Consider the following 17,925-nt stretch of genomic DNA (forward strand, 5'->3'; position numbering starts at 1 on the left):
GGTTTGAGTTTCATTAATAAGAACACTTAAGATTCATGCTACATCTGAGCCAGGTGGTGGTGGCGTATGCCTTTAATCCCAGCACTCGGGAGGCAGAGGCAGGCAGATCTCTATGAGTTCGAGGCCTGCCTGGGCTACAGAGTGAGATCCAGGACAGGAACCAAAGCTACGCAGAGAAACCCTGTCTCGAAAAACAAACAAAAAACAACCAAAAAAAAAAAAAAAAAAGCACAATTCTCCCAACTACTTGTAAAGGAAATGCTGTGTCTTAACTTCCAAGGCTGAGCAGCAGTCAGTAACTAGAATCCTAGGAAAATGGTAACTGGAGCACAGACCCTTCCAACTAGGGATGCCCATCTTAAGTCAGTGGCCACCAGGCCTCTAAGTGTATAAATGAAAATGAAGCTGTGGGTTCTGCAGGAGTCTCAGAATAGAGAAAACAGGTAAAAATGCCCATCCCCTACCACTGGAAATCCTCAGAGAAAGATAAAACTACTAAACCCAAGAAATAGAGGTACACAGATAAAAAGACAGATCATGGATGTATAAGCACACACAAAAAAGAACACAAGGGCTAAATGTATAAGGCCAAAACTGTAAGACACACAAGAAGAAGTAGATAAAATCATTATACCCAGAGATTCCGAAATGCTGATTTCAGAACTGGGCAAACCTTGAGCACATGTTATGTTCAGCATAGCATGATAAAAGAATTGAATAACATGATATAATGGGTGCCTATGTGTAAATATGCCATCTCTCAAACAAACAAAAAGAAATGAAAGGATATTTTGGTATCCATAGAATACTTACAAAAGTCAGATATATTTAATAATGAATAAATCTTTGAAGTGATCAGGCTATAAACCCAGCATTCAGAAGGCAGAGGAAGAAGGATCATGAATTCAAGGCCAGCCTGGGCTATATGGTGAGAACCTGCCTGAAAAACAAAACAAAACAAAAACATTCTTAACAAAGTCTCACAGCTACATTCTCTGGTCCTTTATTTATGATGATGAGTCTGTCACCCAAGGCTCTCTGCTTTTCTCTGCACCACTGGGAAATGTCCTTAGACATAGTTCCTGATCTCACTCAAATAAAGTTGGAATTAGATAATATAGAAATTACCAAAATTGGGGCTAGAAGGTTCAACCATTAAGTACTCATACTGTACTTCTCTCAGAGAGGGCCAGAGCTTGGTTCCCAGCATGCAGGCTGAATAGCTCACAAACACCTGTAACTCCAAAGCCAGAGGATCCAGTGGCCTCTGGGGGAACTGGCACTGATAGGCACCTACCCACACACAAAACTGCATACATACACAAAGTTATGATTTTAAAATGATCAAAATCATGTGAAGAGGAAAAATTCAAAGTATAATAGTACTTGTCATCAATCAGAAAGAAAATATTTTTTACCAAAATCCAAAGGCCACTGTACTCGAAAACTGTACTCGAAAGATAAAAATGTGTGCCATAAATGTTTTCAATGTTAAATAAGAGAAAATAAAACACAGTTTGTTTTTTCATAAATAAATTTTAAAAATAACAAAGAATGGAAAACAAAGCAAGTGATTATAGCAGAAAAGAAGAAACTATTTGTGGACACAAGATTCTCATGTACAAATTCAGGACAAGACTGAGTGAAAGTGATCCATGAAAGTGAGCCACAGGGAGAAGTGATTAAAACTGTATGGATTCTATACCAACAAACTGGAATTTTGAAGACAGTGGGTAATTTCCTAGTGAAAATGCAAATTATCAAAATGAAAACAGAAAGAGAAAGATTAGCCAATCAATTGTAAAAAAGCTTGGAATGGTACTTTCAGATCCTGCTTGGATACGATCCCAGGGTTCCATGTACTCATAGCTGAGTATCAGTGGCCAAATGCTAATTCTGATATTGTTGTAAATAGTCAAGGTTGCTGTGGAATAATCCTTCTGTGCACTATGCAATTATATGTTGCTATGATTAGTTTAATAAACAAGCTGACTGGCCAATAGCTGAACAGGATAAAGTTTTAGGTGGGAAAGCCAAACTGAGAAGGATGGGATGAAAAAGGGTGGAGTCAAGGGAACCAGACGCTGAACAAGTTGGACGTACAAAATGGGATAGAGGTAAAAGCCACGAGCCTTGGGGCAGCACATAGATGAACAGAAATGGGCTAAATTGTAAAGGCTAGTTAGTAACAAGCCTGAGCTATTGGCTGAACATTTATAATTAATATTAAGTCTCCAAGTCAGTTATTTGGGAAGCAGCTGCTGGTTATTTGGGAGCAGGTGGTTAGGACAGGAAAATTTTGCCTATACAAGGTCTAGAAGAAAATTAAACTAGGATTCTCTTCGGGCCCTTTTGTGGTTTAATATCAAAAGTGTGTGGTTTTATTTCATATAATGAAAACTGCCAAGAGCTGTAAAACTCACTTCATTTAATGTCCTAGTACAAAAGCACTTAGGATTTTTGTTTTAAATTTAATAAAAGCGCTGCTTTGTGTCTATTTTTAAAGTTTCAAAGAATAAGGAGCATGAGAGAAACCAGAGATAAGAGGCTGGGTAGTGGGGAGGGAGTCTTCATCCTCAACACCACTCTGTCCTGATTACTTTTAAGGTCTCTGATGCTGTCAATGACATTCTCTATAATGTCTTTCCCCTATACTATCAAAATACAGGCAATATGACTTTTCTGAAAGAGAGGTCTGTATTGGTGAAATTATTAAGGCCACTCCATGTAGTTAAAAGGGAGGTTTATTTTGTGGGGTAACTTACAAATGAAGGGGTAAGTTGCAGGGTCTGGCAAAGGTATGGCGCAGTCCGGTGGTGTTCTCTGGAGAACTCTGCTCGGTCTACCTCCTGCGTCCCGCATCCCAGAACCAAGAGAGAGACCTCCTCTCGATCCTGGGTCTTCTGCTTCCTCCTCCGCCCCGCCTTGTGGGCATGACCATTACCGAAGCCTTAATGGGGGTCGGAACTTCCAGGCCAAGGCTGGGATGGCCACCCACTACAGGTCTGTTTCTGGAATTCTTTTTCCAATGACTGTTTTCCCCTTGGAAAGTTTTGATTTACAGTGGCTTTCTTGGTTTTGCCAGCAGTTTGTTACTGGAACATTTCAGAACTGTCCAGAAGAGGCCGTGAGCATCATGTTATGACCTGGGCCAGGCCAATGGCAGCTTTTCTGCTGCGTTCTGATTTCAGAGATATTAAAACACAGAAACATATACATCACAGTATCAGTGAATATAATAGCATGCAAAGAGAATAATGCAGGCTAATCTCCCTTGTAGAATATAGGCATGAATATTCTAGAAACGGTATTAACAATCAGAATCACATAATAGATCAGAAGAACTGCCAACACCAGACCCAAAATTATGATCACTAGTTAAGCAATTAATAGGGAGAGAGATGGAGGGGGATGTTTGAGCTATGAATATTGAGATCATTTAAAATTTATCTTCACCATTATTGAAAATCAGTGCTGGGGATGTAAGTTACAGTCTTGGTCCAGTCACCTACCATCTGTGTTCCCCGGGGGCATGCAAACCCTCCCTGGTTCTCATTGTGTTCATGTGAAAGTAGAGCAGACCAGGGTCCTTTCAGTGAATAGTCTAAGAGCCTGGGAGGCTAGGACTACTTCTGAGCCACAAGAATCCAGCCCAGACTTTACCTCGGTTCAGTCCAAGCCAAAGCCTTGGTTACTCAGGAAGAAAACTGGTCACACTGCCCAATAAATCTTCCTGCTCTTTAATTTCACACAACAGTGCAGAGTCTAATTCCAACTCAAATGGGAATTTAAAATGACTAAGTTCTCCTTCTCAACCTACTCCAGGCAAATATGCATGTCCTGGCTCCTTCCTGGGTGCCCATAAAAGCCAAGGTTAACCTCAATTGCCTTGGTGAGAGGCACAGACACAGGCATTGAGCTTGTTTTGAATGCCACCTCAGAGCTGCTCACACACCCTGCCATTCTTTCCTCCTGCAAATATTTTTATTAATGTGAGTTTACATATGCTATTTACTTACTTTATAATTATAGAAAAATAGACACAACAGAAATTTAACATTTTAACTTTATTTCTTTTTTTGTTTGTTTGTTTGTTTTGTTTTTGAGGCAACAGTTCTCAGTGTAACAGCCTTGACTGTCCTGGAACTTGTTCTGTAGACTCAGAGAGATCCACCTGCCTCTGTCTCCCAAGTGCTAGGATTAAAGTCATGAGCCACTATGCCTGGTTCCTTTAAAGGAGTTTTAATCATATAGTTCAGTAACGTTAAGTACACCCACAGTACATTGTTGTGCAAACCCCTTATTTACATTTTACCTTTACATTTATTAAAAAAATAAATGAATTGGATGGAGGTTGAGAAGATGGCTCTCAGCAGCTAAAAATGCTTACTACTGTTTCAGAAACCCGGGTTTGGTTCCTAGAACCCACATGGCAGCCCACAACTACTTGTAATTCCAGTTTCAAGGAGTTCCAAAACCTGCTTTTCTTCTCTGCAGGTTCCTGCTCTCATGTGGTACATGTAAACTCACTATAGGCTCACACACATACAGGCTAAATAAACAAACAAACAAACAAATACATCTTTTAAATGAATAAGCAACCAAAGGCCAGGGATGTAGCTCAGTTGGCAGAGGCTTGCATGGAGATCCAGGTTCAATCCCCGGCATTACATGAACATGGCCTGGTGGTTCTTGCATATAATCCCAGCACTGGGAAGGTTGAGGACAACCTGGGATACATGCGATCCTGTAAAGAGAAGGAGAGGCACCAACTGAAGGGAAGTGTCAGAGGAGCATAGGTGGGCAGGGAAAGCCTAAAGAACTACTTCAATAACCTAAGAAGAAACGGAGGAATTTTTAAGAGGCAAGGTTGATTGAACTCTGCGTCTCTCCCCAAGAGTCTAATCGGTACTGTCCTGTGATGGACAGCCAAGACAGCAACGGTAATAGACAGAATGTTTTAATGAAACTCAGGAATGTTCACATATGTCGGCCGTAGGCCTGAGGGTCTTTCATTTTGTAGTTGAAAAGAACAACAAAACAATCATATCAGGGCCGGCAGGAGGCAATGGAGACCAAATGAGATATGATGGAAGTTGTATAACCATGAAGGATCTGGACGTGGCTGATAATCAGACCACTTTATTCGACATTAAATCTCAAAGTACTTAAATCCTAGAGCTGAAAAAGTTAATAAAGTAATATGTAATATGGACAATTGACTAAGGGTCCATTAGTTAACGAAATAGGGCAAGCTACAAATATCAAGAAATGTAAAGGAAACTCAAGAGAGACCAAAATAGATGATTTTTTTTTTAAAGAAAAACTAGAAACAGGGAATTTCTCAGGACTATCTTAGGTTGTGCAGAAGAACCACCATATACACCACACGTGTTTAGGATTCGGTCCAGTAGAGTCCTCAGCCGAGATGAATGGGGGAGACCTGACCTCGAGCTAGACCTGGCCCAGCCTGCTTCGGAACCTCATAGACTCAGTTGCCCAATTTTGCTGGAACTCTTTGTCCTCCCTTAGATGTTAGAGACGTTCCTCAGAGGAAATCATTTTGGTCCTCGCTGATCCAACCCTGACACACTTCCACGCATACTACAGGCATCCTTGCATGCTCAGGTAGGGTAAAGGACACGGGACAAGTCTCGGCAATGTGTTATTTGTTGTGGAGTCTGGCTCCAGGCCGAAACCCTGTTATGTGACCTTTGAAAGCGGACTGTGGGCTTTGCTTGGTGGCCTGGTGGAAAAATTGCAATCACACACCACACTTGAGGCGCTGACAGTTCACTGCAACTTGAGCTGAAGTCAAGGATTTGCCTCCTTCTCCCTCAGCAGCCAGCCACGCCCATGGATGTTTTATCTTCAAAGCTCAGGCACCGACCATTAGAAGACCTCTCCTAGGAGTTGGCTGATACATTTCCCCGGCATTTCCTCTTTATTGAAAGCCCTGCGGGAGCACCTTCTGTACTTCGCCCAGTTCCTTTCCACTCCTAGCTCCTTTCCTGCCCTCTTAGTCCCTGGTAGAACACACAGGAGCCTTTCTTAAAGGCCCCTCAGCAGTGAGAGGGTCGTTTCCACTTAAACTGTATGCTCCAGAAACTGCACGCACCAGAAAAGTTTCCTTAACGACCTAAATGCCCAGCAATGAGGCTTGTGGAAATAAGATTTTGCGCACGTAAGACAAAACTATGCAGATCTTTAAAACGATGGGTACAAATGAAAGGTTATTTATCAGCAGCAGCTCTAAGTAGCATGAACTCCATTTTGTACATAAAAACTTCAGCAAACAGAATAGACAGCAGAAGTGACCTCTGGGAGCTAGGATGGTGTAGCTGTGATGGTTTGCCTGCCTGTGTTTCTTGGTCAAGGACAATGATGCATTATTTCTGTAATAAAGAGACAATAGAAGTTATCGTTTTTATATTCATACTCCTTAAACAAGTGCTTGTGTTTCTGGGAGTTCACGTCTGAGCTTAAGCACACACACAAAGACTAAACTACAATATTGCTAAATGGTCTGTAATAGTGAATATTTAGATGCAGTTCAATTTCTAGAGCTTGAGAAAACAACTTTTAACATATGCATAGATTATAATATTGACAGCTAAACTGAGTATTTATGACCTGGAAAGACTTTCACAATATATTAAGTAATAGGTTTAAAGTGTCAAGTTACATAACAGTGTATTTTCATACCCTTTGGCCTAGTCATTCCAGTTCTAAGAAATACTAGCACAGAAACACAAGTGTAAACATTGTGTCATGTCAGTAAAGTATTACAAGCTGCCCAGACTTTATCAATGGAGAATGCTGAAACACATAATGGCATATTCACATAATGGAGTGCCAGTGACCACCGAAAAGATCTTTATGGACAAACATAGCAAGTGTGACTTAAGTATGTATACAATGTCATCTATATGTGTAATTATACATACCTTATGTATGTATGTCATGCACAGAAATGTAATTACGTATGTGTATATATGTCATACATAGAAATGCAGTTTTATAGATGATGTATGGGTGTGTGTGTGTGTGTGTGTGTGTGTGTGTGTGTGTGTGTGTGTGTGTGTGTATTGTAGGATTACACTTAGAGCCTCACTTAAACTGGCGAGAGGGGGACATTTTCTTAAAAACATTAAGACTAAGTAATTCCTTCTCAATCTTTTTCCTAAGAAGAGCTAGGATAACCACCAAGCTTCCCAGCCTCAGAGGACTGGCTGGGTTTGGACTCTGGACATCTAGCTTGGAGGAGTGTGGGAGTCCTGTTAAGACTCTTCCTCTGGATCAGGAGAGAGGAGGAAGAGATTTAAGGGAGGTAGGAAACAGAAAATAATGGAATACATGTCCTAGGAAAGAAGAATTGGGAACTCAATGGAGCAAGAATGGGAGCCAGCTGGAGAGGAGAGGGGAGGGCAGTGAGAAAGAGGTACGAAGAAGGAAATAGAAGGATGTGTATGTATAAAGACGCCGTGATGAAGCCCATCACCTTGAATGCTAGCCTAAAGGGCAAGAGCATGTACTGCTCTTGGAGAGGACCCAAGTTTGGTTCCCAGAACCCACGTCAGGTGACTCACAACCACCTGTAACTCAAGTAGCAGGGCATCCTATGCCCCTGGCCTCCACATGCATCCGCAATCACAGGTCCACGTGCATGCACGCGCACACACACACAGACACACACACATTGAAAAATATAAAAATAAATCTTAATTAAAAACAAAGCAGTGAGCCATGGTGCATAAAACATTGGGTGACAAAAGCAGGTTGGAGATGGTGCTGGTTAGCCTTTGACACAAACCTAGACATGGGAAGAGGGGAACTCAGATGAGAAATTGTATCCATCAGACTGACCTGTAGGCAAGTCTGTGAGAGCAGGGGTTTGTTGTTTCTTTTAAATTGTTTTATTGTATATGTATGGATGTTTTGTGTGATAATCTGTCTGTGCGTCACATGTGTACCCTGTCCACGGAGGCCAGAAGAGGGCAATGGATCCTCTGGAACTGGAGTTACCGATACTTGCCAGCCACAGTGTAGGTGCTGGGAACCTAACCCAAGCCATATGCAAGGAGAGCCCTACATTTTCTTGATCAGTGATTGATGTTGGAGGGCCCAGCTCACTGTGTGGAGTGCTAACCACGGCAAGTGGTCCTGGGTTGTCTAAGGAAGCAAGCCAATAAGCAGCATTACTCCATGGCCTCTGCTTCAATTTCTGCCTCTAGGTTCTGGCCATGAATTTCTCCTCTGACTTCTCTTTATGATGGACTGTACGCTGTAAGGTGAAATAAATCTTTTCCTCCCCAAGTTGCTTTTGGTCATGGGGTTTTGTCACATCAGTAGAAAGCAAATTAAGGGGCTGGAGACTGGAGAGATGGCTCCACAGTTAAAAGTATTGGCTGTTCTTGCAGAGGAACCAAGTTTGGTGGCTCACAACTACCTGTAATTCCAAGCCCCAGGGGATCCAACACTCTCTTCTGGCCTCCTTCGGTATGGCATACACATCCTGCACAGACATACATGCAGGCAAAACACCCGTACACATAAAATAAAAAATAAGTAAATCTTGTTTTTAGATTTATTTATTTATTATTTATACAGTGTTCTGCCTGCATGTGTCCCTACAGGCCAGAAGAGGGCACCAGATCTCATTACAAGTGGTTGTGAGCCACCATGTGGTTGCTGGGAATTGAACTCAGGACCTCTGGAAGAGCGATTGGTGCTCTTAACCACTGAGCCATCTCTCCAGCCCAAAAATAAGTAAATCTTAAAAAGAAAAGAAAGAAAGCAAACCAATACAGAGATTGCCTATTGTTGTTTGTTTGTTTGTTTGTTTGTTTGTTTTTGTTTTAGTTTTGAGACAGGGTTTCTCTGCGTAGTCCTGGCTGTCTTGAAACTTCCTCTGTAGACCAGGCTGGCCTGAAACCCAGAGATCTACCTGCCTCTGCTACCTGAGTGCTGGGATTAAAGGCATGTGCCACCACCACCCAGCAATTTTTTTTCTTAATATCATGTATATTGCTGTTTCCCACAAGTCTTCTCCTGTGTATCTTGTTCCTGCCTGTCCTGTGGAACTCATGGTTGGGCAGGTGAGGCCTATAACACAGGTCCCTGTTGAGAGTCATAGTGGCGTTCCCTACCTATGGCCTCAGGTGCAACCAAGCAAGTGCTGACAACAGAGGACTCTCACCTCTTTAAAAGGCTTGTTGGCAGCTCAAGGAGTAACCCAAGTGTTGCTTTAGGTGCATGACTATAACATGAAAAAGACAACCCAACAAAACCTGCTAATTACTATGACTCAGTCTCTGGTTCACACAAGACGGGCACCCACACACACATAAGGACCAGGGTCTCCCTACTCACTTTGTAGTTATTTGATTTGCTCCCCGAAACAGTTCTAACCCACTGTGTTATTGGAATCCTGCAGGGCACTGGCCCCTCTTCCTTGGAGCTGCTGTTGCTGTGGCTTGGCTCTTTGCTAGGGTAGATTCCTCCCATTGACATTACCATTTAATTTTTTAGGTACCACTCGGTGCACACAGGGTAAATTTTTTCATCTCTCTGAGCTTCTTTTCTTCATTTTTAAAATGAGAAGTTTGACCTGGACTGTGTTTAAGAGTTGTGCCAGTTTTGAGGTTCTACACTTGAATCAGTTGTAGAGGAAAGCATTCACATTTTTCCTTCCCCTAGTGGTTTTTAGGCCCGAGTGGGAAGCCCTCTGCCTTGCATTTCTATTCAGCATCACTGTCCTTTAACCATTAGTCTCCACTGTCTCTACTCTTGCGGGCCACAAGAGTATATTATAGAGATTCAGCTGTTTATTAAAGCTATACCTTGACTGACCAAGGGTCCCTCAAATGGGAAGCCATTTATCATGGAATACTTGGTGTTATACAGCTTTAATATTCACCTGTCCCTTGCTATGAATTTCTTGTGGGTTCATATACTACTAAACCATTTGGCAAACAGTTCAACTTCTCAGACCTACTGAACCTCTAGGTAACTAATTCCCCCCAGCCGCAGCCTAGGAGACAAGCAGGCTGTAGATGCAGAACTTTGTTTCTTATGCAAATGAAGCTCAGACCATCCCCTTCCTTCCGGTCTAGGGGCATGGCAGAGAGACTGACTGAGGACAATAAGGCTTTTTTGCAGTAAGGTGCAGTAAGGACTGGAGCAAATTTCCAGAGGCAGATACAGAACCACGTGGCCAGAGAAGAGATGAAGACAGAGATTTGGTAGAGGGTAAAGCTCTCTTGTAGAGTTTTCTAAGAGCCTGTAGTAAGAAGCCAAGAAGGATAGATGGACAATAAAGAACAGAGGACGAAGATCAGGTCATAGCTTACTAAAACTATGAGGACAGGAAAACTGGACACAGGAGTAGAATGTGAGGACAGAGCTGAAGCTGTAGAGATAGGATTTTGTCATAGAAGAATAAAGTTAACAGACAAAAGAGCTTGGTGTATCTAGATTCCTTTCTCCGTTGTTGGTAGCATCTCTCCTGGGCCTATGGGAAGGAAATTAAGAGGCTGGACCTCAGAATTCTGAAACTCTACTTAGACAGTGGTCAGGAAATTGCACGTTCTAGTTCCACCTCACCCGGCCGTCATCTCCCTTTTCTCCCCAACAAGATCTCTTCAGTTCAATCCAAACAGGCAACTTGCCTTGGGTATCCTCGCCTCTCTGCAATGCTCAGGGGTCTTTTTCTTTGGGGCAATTGCAAGGTAAAACTCCTAGGACTTAGTTTTCAATTCTAACGAGGAACAAAATGAAAGGGAATCCAGAGGAGAATCCAAAATAGAAGTTACAGTTTCAGGAGAAGGTCCGGAATGGGAAGAGGTTCAACTTAGTCAAGCTACAGTGGCTGATTGATAGTCTATCGATATAAACTCAGGTAACAATAGTGCCTCAACTTATATGAAAACATTACATCTACCAGTTGGACACAGGGGTGCCTTTCCTTCAATTCTCCACCCTACTTAAGAAGGCTCACTAATGATATTTTATCTTCAGAGTGTTTCCACTGAAATGTGCATACATCTACAGTTGGCCTGTCTTCAAGTTCCTGTCAGCCATCTTGCAATTAGTAATTCATCTTGCTGTGGAAGTTGTTCCAACTTCGTAAACACTTCCCAAGTTAGTTATCTTCAAAAAATGGCCCCAAAGTGTCAAGACCTAAATTTCAAAAATGTCCCAGATGATGCAAATGAAGAATTTAATTCAACATTGTTGGAGGAAATGAATTGCTAACATGGAGTATTCAATAAAAAACAATATTAGGGATTGACAAGATGGCTCCGTGGGTAAAAACACAAGCTGCTAAACCCGATGATCTCAATTTGATCTCTGGAACCCACGTGGTGGAAGGAGAAAACTGACTTCCATAAGTTGTCCTCTGATTCCCAGAGGTTATGCTGTATTGTGTGTAAGTATACAAATGTACAGGCACACACACAAAGAAAAGTAAATAAATAAATTTAATCTTTTTTTTTTTTTAAAGCAACAGTGAAATCTGGGGCTATAGCTCAATTAATATAGTGCTCACCTGGCATGCATGAGGTCCTGGGTTCAATCCCTAGCACCGCATATAAACTTCTGTAACCCTAGTACGCAGGAGACACAAACAGAAACATCAGAAAATTTAAAAAATGACACCAAGATTCCATCTCACCCTATTCAGAATGGCTGCCATTAAAACAAAACCAAAAACAAACAAACAAACAAACACACACAGGATGGGTCAGTGGATAAGACACTTGCAGCTTGTATGTGAGGACTGGAGTTTTGTGGGGGGTGTCCCCATCCCAAGGCAAGCTGACTAGACAGGAAATCAGCAAACATGGGTGCAATGAGAGACCCTGCCTGGATAAATAAGGTGGTGGGGAGTTGAGGAAGCCACTCAGTGTCAACCCTGGTCTCCATGTGCATGTGCACTTGCTCACACATGTGTTCCTATACGTGCGAGTATGCACCTAAACAGGGATAGATACCAAACACACGTAAGAGAGGTGGGGAAGGGAGAGGGAGAGAGAAAGAGAGGAAGTAGCTGGGTGGGGGTATGGGTAAACAGACCTGCCTTGTGATCCAGCTGTACCATTTTTTGCAGATATTCAAAGAGATCAAACTCAGCATGCAGAATCAGAGGCCGCAAATCCATGTTTACTGCAGCACTATTGATAAGAGCCACATTGTAGTATTAGCCTGGGTACCCATCAATAAATGAATGGATAAAGAAAATGTAGTGTTTATGAATGGTAGAGTAATGGTCAGTTGTAACAGATAATGAAGGGCTGGAGAGATGGCTCCGTGATTACAAGCATACTACTCCAGCTCCAGAGGATCCATGCTGTCTTCTGGCCTCTACCTCCATGGGCACCCATATACACATGCACATATACACATGAATAAATGTGATGAATCCGTTTTTTAAAAGAATAATGAAATTATGTCATTTATGGTAAAATGGGTGGAGCTGGAGATCATCCTGCTTAGCAAAATAAGTCAGGCTCTAGGTTGAGTATATGGGTTGACAGAATGCTCGCAGGAAATCTGGGTTTAGTTCCCAGCCATCCTCACAACTGTCTGTGACTCCAGTTCTAGGATACGCAATTTCCTCTTCTGAACTTGGTGGGCACCAGGCATGCATCTGGTACACATGCATACATGCAGGCAAGCACACATTAAGTAAAAATAAATCCTTTTTTTAAAAACAAGATTGTAATCACATGTTTGGGAGACTGAAGCAGGACTGCCATAGGTTTGAGGCTGGCCTGAGATACGTGCCACATAAGACTGTTATAGGAAATTATACACAATGTATATTTCATATAGATACATATATACCATATATACATACACACACACACACACACACACACACACACACACACACACATATATATATATATATATATATATATATATATATATATATATAGATAGAGAGAGAGAGAGAGAGAGAGAGAGAGAGAGAGAGAGAAATTTTCTTTTTGGTTTTTTGAGACAGGCTTTCCATCCTGGAACTCACTCTGTAGACCAGGCTGACCACAAACTCAAAGATTCGCCTGCTTCTGCCTCCCAAGTTCTGGGATAAAAGGCGTGCACCACCATCACCAAGCCGAAATGCAACTCTTTTTAAATAAAATAAAATAAAAACACATGTGCCCAATGCCTTGGGGGCGGGGGGGGGGGGAGAAGATGAGACAGAGCATACTTTGCCTTGTACACTCTGGTAGTCACTAAAGTGACAGGAAGACACAACCAGTGGTACCCAACTTAGGGCTGAAACAGACAGAGTGCTAAGAAGGAGATGTTAACTCATCCCACGGATCTGAATGATAAGATCTGGAAGAATGATGTTGATGGACAAGGCATTTGATTCAGACATTCAAGGGTTGGGGGCCAATTCAACCGGTAAAGATGTGGATGAGGAAAGAGAGAGAGCAAAAGAAACAGATGCTTTGACAGCCCAGGGTGTTTTCAGAGATCTGCAGTTGAGGACACTTGATAGAAGCGGGCAGAGGGTTGGAAAGCCTACCGGCTCTCCCAACTGTGGCAATGTTAAAATCGCACGGGAGAGTTACAGCAGGGGTGGGCGGGTGGTTTGCTTGTTTTGTCATGAAAGTGACATTCTGAAGTCTGTGTTGATGGTGAGGAGACCTGTTAGGAAACTATTAAAATGATTCAGCCCAGGGTAATTAAAACTTAACAAGGCAGCAGTGTGGGAATGCGGAGGAGAAGAGAATCGCCAGAAACACTTCTGAAGTAAATGCGGTAGATCCAGGTGGGAGATGAAAATCGGTGGCCAGGAACTAAGGAGCTGCAAGATCACTTAATGGGAAAAGGACAGAGGGGTGGGAAAGGGGACCAAGCTGGAAGGAGTCCACGGCGTTTATAGGGATTCCGGGGTAAGGTAAAGGCCACGGAGAGCAGAGGGGAAAGCCTTAATGTGGAACCACAGATTCAAGATCCAGCTTTGGATTCTGAAGTGAGCATTGGCAGAGAAAGACAGTCCCGGAAACGAGTGTGTGAATGCGTGCGCATGCGTGAAGGCACGTGGCGATCAGAAATGGATGGCAGTTGTCTTCCTCAATTGTCCTCCACCCTAGTTTTGAGACAGGCACTCCCAGTGAACCTGAAGTTTAACCAGTTTAGATTGGCTGTCCAGCAAACCCCAGAGATCCGCCTGTCTCTGCCCCCCCCCCCCCCCCCCCCCCCCGTGCCTCCAGCCTTGGGATTATAGTCCCGGGGATTTTTATGTGTGGGTGGGTGTCGGAACTGGTTCAGGTCCTCACGTTTGCAGGGCAAACGCTTTACCAACTGAGGCATTGTTCCAGCCCCCCACACACACCCCGCCACAACCTTTTAAACTAAGTAACCCCAAAGGTAGAGACTCAAAGGGGGAGGGGGCTGGAGAGATGGCTCAGTGGTTAAGAGCACTGACTGCTCTTCCAGAGGACCTGGGTTCAATTCCCAGCACCCATATGGCCGTTCACAACTGACCCGACACCCATGGCAAAACACCAATGCACATTAAATAAATAAATAAATAAATAAATAAATAAATAAATAAATAAATAAAAAAAATAAAATAAAAAATAGAAGGAGACTCCAAGGGACCTCTGCAGCCCCTCAATGACAGCATCTAGCTGTGCAGAACAGAAAGTCGCATTTTGCTTGTTTTCTTGAATAAGACGTTTGCTTTATTTCTTTCCTCTTTAATAAAATATTTTCCGGTGACAAGAAGGCTTTGGGTGACATAGTGTGTGTGTGTGTGTGTGTGTGTGTATGTGTGTAAAAATATTAAACCCAACCTTCCCTGTCCTGTGATCTGAACCCTGCAGCCCTACTGGGCTCCCCTTCCTCTCCTGTCTCTAAAATATGTTATAAAAATGTGGCATTTGGGACCTGAGACGCGGCTCCCTGGGTGAGTGAGTTCTACGCTCATCGCTCTCGCTACATCCTGTACAGGGACACTTAGGTCTGCGGATTTAGAATAAAATAAATGAAGATATGAAGTTCAAAGTAGATACCCAGGGCCCAGCTCACGCTCTCTCCCCACCTGGGCCCAAGCCGGGTTTTCCTTAAGCGAGTCCTACACACTGTACATTCCAATTATAAGCAACATTCTTGTCTTTCTGATTCTAAAGTAAGCATAAACTCAATGCAAAGAATCAAAGAGTGCAGAGATTTAAAAAAAAAAAAAAAAAAAAAAAAAGAAGGAGGAGGAGGAGGAGGAAAAAGACAGAAGAGAGGAGGGGGAAAGAAAGAGGAAGGAAGCGGGTATGCATGTGGCCAGTTTCGGACCTGAGTCTGAGGAACCAGGCGCAGGATCTGCTCCCCCGAGGCCTGAGCATCCTTCTCCTGCAGGGCTCCCCGGGCCAGCAACCCCTCACCCCGACCCCTTGCTCTCTGAGCACACTGCAAGGAGCTGCCGGAGAGGCGGGAAGAGGTGGGAGTAGGGGGGACCGACTCTCGAACCGCGCCTCTGGGAATGGAGGTCGGAGAAGTGGAGGATGCGGGAACAGGGGACGCGGGAGTGGAGCGGCCTGCAGCGGAGCGCAGAGTCGGGTCCTGGCGCCGGGTGGCGCCAGAGGAGGGACGGCGGGACGGCGGGCAAGGGGAGGAGGCGACCCGCAGGGCACCGCGCGCACCGCACAGCCGCGGCTCCTGCTGTCTGCGTGGCGATGGGCGCGGTCCGCGTCCCTCCCGCCGCGGTCCAGCCCCGAGAACCCATCAGAGACCTGGAGACCACGCGCGTCCCACCCACAGCAGCGGGCTCGGCGCTTCTCAGCGGCCGGGGACCCCGCGAGGTGAGCAGTGCGCCCCTGAGGACCCCACACCCCCGAGATTTTGTAGGAGCTCCCGGTGGACGCCGTGGGTCCACAAAACACGGGGCACCTGAATTCTACAGTAAGAAGTGGAGAGAGAGGGCAGGGGCACTCTCTTCTCTTTAAAAACCTGGGCAGGGTGTTCGGGAATGATTTAAGAAATCAAAGAAAAAAAAAAGTTAGGGAAGAACGCGTTCAGACGCATCAGGGATGCTGATGGCAGTTTGGGAGGAAAAAAAAAAGAGAAGAGAGTGTTGTAACTGGATGTGAACAGAGTGTGACTTCTCTGTTTTATTGAATAAGCGGCAAACTGCTGAAAAGATCTCAGAACTATCTCCCACAGTCTGGAGATTTCCAAGCGTGACCCCAAATCTACCCTGCAGGTGCAAGCTCACCCCGAGGGCAGGGTGGCGAGCCGATGTTCCCCCACCCCGGCTCTGAAGTCTGAGAAGAAAGTTTTACTACGCTGTGCACTTTCTGTATGATGGCTTTGTTCCTGGGCACCAGAGGAGTGCCCCAGGCGCCCCAGCATCCTTGGATCTGGCCAGCACGGCAAGTAGAAAGCTAGGCACCACGTGCTGCTTTCTTAACTTTCCTGTAAACTGTTAACATTTCAGGAGTAAAACTGTAGAGGAGAATGGCGTGGCTGCTCTTACCCATGTGCGGTTTTTTCTGGGTGTACGCATAAGGAATAGGCAAATTGTATCCTGACCCTATAATAAATTGACTTTTCCATTGTATTCTTTCGACCAGGGTTCAGAGGGTGACATTTAAGTGTGTGTATACTTAGGTGAAAAGAAAAGGTTTTCTGGTGGGAGTTTAAAACCCCTTCATTTGTTGGTGTGTTAATTAGGCAGCCAGGCGGTAAAGAAAAAACACCTATTCTCCACCAATAGCTGGATTCTCCCAGCAGCTGGAATACCAGCCAGGCTTCCCAATTTGTAGATGTTTTGTTTTTGTTGTTTACTGTTGCCGAAGGAACAAATGGGTGTTGTCTAGGGGCTTCAGACACTTGGAGTCTGGGGCATAAAGTGCTTTGGCAAGCTTAGCTTGAATTAGGGCTCTCTCAGAAAGAGTGGAGGGGCTCTCTGGCCCCCATTTTGTCTGTCCTCGGGACCACCGACTCTATCTGGCATATTGTCTTTCTTTCTCTGTCTCTCACATTCAACTTTTAGCTGCTCTCTGTTCCCTGATGGCCAGTGGCAGAGTGGTGGTAGCCTGGGGATAGAGATGCCCTGGTCCAGGGAAAACGGAAATGTCCCCAAGCAGAGACAAGGAGGGTCAATAGCAGGAAACAGATTCATCTTAAAGAGTGGGAGGATGATCAAAGGAGCAGAGTCACCTACAAAGAAGAGGCCTTGGACACATTGTTCCTTGATGAGGCCTCCTATTTCCACTTGCTCCCTATTTGTACATAAAGGTATTTGGAAGTTGTATTGGAGGAAAATGAGACCTCTGAGAAGTACCCCATATTTACGTCAAAAAAAATCTGTGTGTGTCTGTGTGCATGTGTGCGCGAGTGTGCATCTGTGTGTGCCTATGAGTGTGTGTATGTCGTGTGTGCAGGCACATGCAGCCAGAGGATGCCTCAGGTGTGGGTTCTGGTTTCCGTCTGGTTTGAGACAGAGTCTCTTGGTATTTGTGAGTTAGCTGTGTGCACCAGGCTGGCTGGCCAGAATCTGAGGATTCTCCCTTCTCTGCCTCTCACTTCCTGGTAAGGCGGGTGGGATCACAGACCTGAATGCACAACATCTGAGTGCTCTGGAGATCCAAACGCCGTCACAGCAAGCACTTTACCCACAGAATGCATGTTTCATGTTCCGTTTCAAACCTTGAATGTTTTCAGGGAATAGTTTGAGGCAGAGGCGAGAGGAAGGAATGGCCAAGGTCCCTGTAATCCACAGAAGTGGAGAAGTGCAGGCCGACCTGAGCAGAGAAACTGGACTTGATAGCTGAACCGAAAACAGACAGAGCCCTTATTTTACAGAAAGGACTGAGAACTATTGGTGTTTAGTTTCTAATGAATTTGCTAAAGGATGCTGATAATAAGTGCAAACCCCTCACTTTTTTCTATCAACATTTTATTACA

At 44.1% G+C, this 17,925-nt stretch overlaps 2 protein-coding genes across 2 annotated transcripts in view; one reads left to right on the plus strand and one right to left on the minus strand.

Annotated features, from left to right (window-relative positions):
• Positions 1–4,590: 4,590 nt before the first annotated feature.
• Positions 4,591–16,496, minus strand: LOC118594267. The gene is made up of 5 exons (XM_036204099.1): positions 16,493–16,496; positions 15,772–15,913; positions 15,313–15,682; positions 11,552–11,609; positions 4,591–4,747 (listed from the first exon to the last, which is right to left on the minus strand). The coding sequence occupies exons 1-5, from the start codon at positions 16,494–16,496 to the stop codon at positions 4,668–4,670; spliced, it is 654 nt and encodes a 217-aa protein (XP_036059992.1). The 3' UTR covers positions 4,591–4,667.
• Gpr156 (G protein-coupled receptor 156) overlaps positions 15,618–17,925 on the plus strand; it is a 76,257-nt gene continuing 73,949 nt past the window's right edge. Inside the window, 1 exon segment of the mRNA XM_036203134.1 lies at positions 15,618–15,818. The gene's annotated coding sequence lies outside the window, so the exon portion shown is untranslated.

This window comes from Onychomys torridus, chromosome 12, assembly GCF_903995425.1.
Source record: "Onychomys torridus chromosome 12, mOncTor1.1, whole genome shotgun sequence".
NCBI lineage: Eukaryota > Metazoa > Chordata > Mammalia > Rodentia > Cricetidae > Onychomys > Onychomys torridus.

What these genes read in the sequence shown, in the direction of transcription:
- LOC118594267 (XM_036204099.1), bottom strand. An exon ending in CGCCGAGCCCGCTGCTGTGG is followed by an intron (nt 15,683 to 15,771) that starts GTGGGACGCGCG and finishes ATCGCCACGCAG; the next exon opens with ACAGCAGGAGCCGCGGCTGT. An exon ending in CAGGACCTCATGCATGCCAG is followed by an intron (nt 4,748 to 11,551) that starts GTGAGCACTATA and finishes TTCTCTTTACAG; the next exon opens with GATCGCATGTATCCCAGGTT.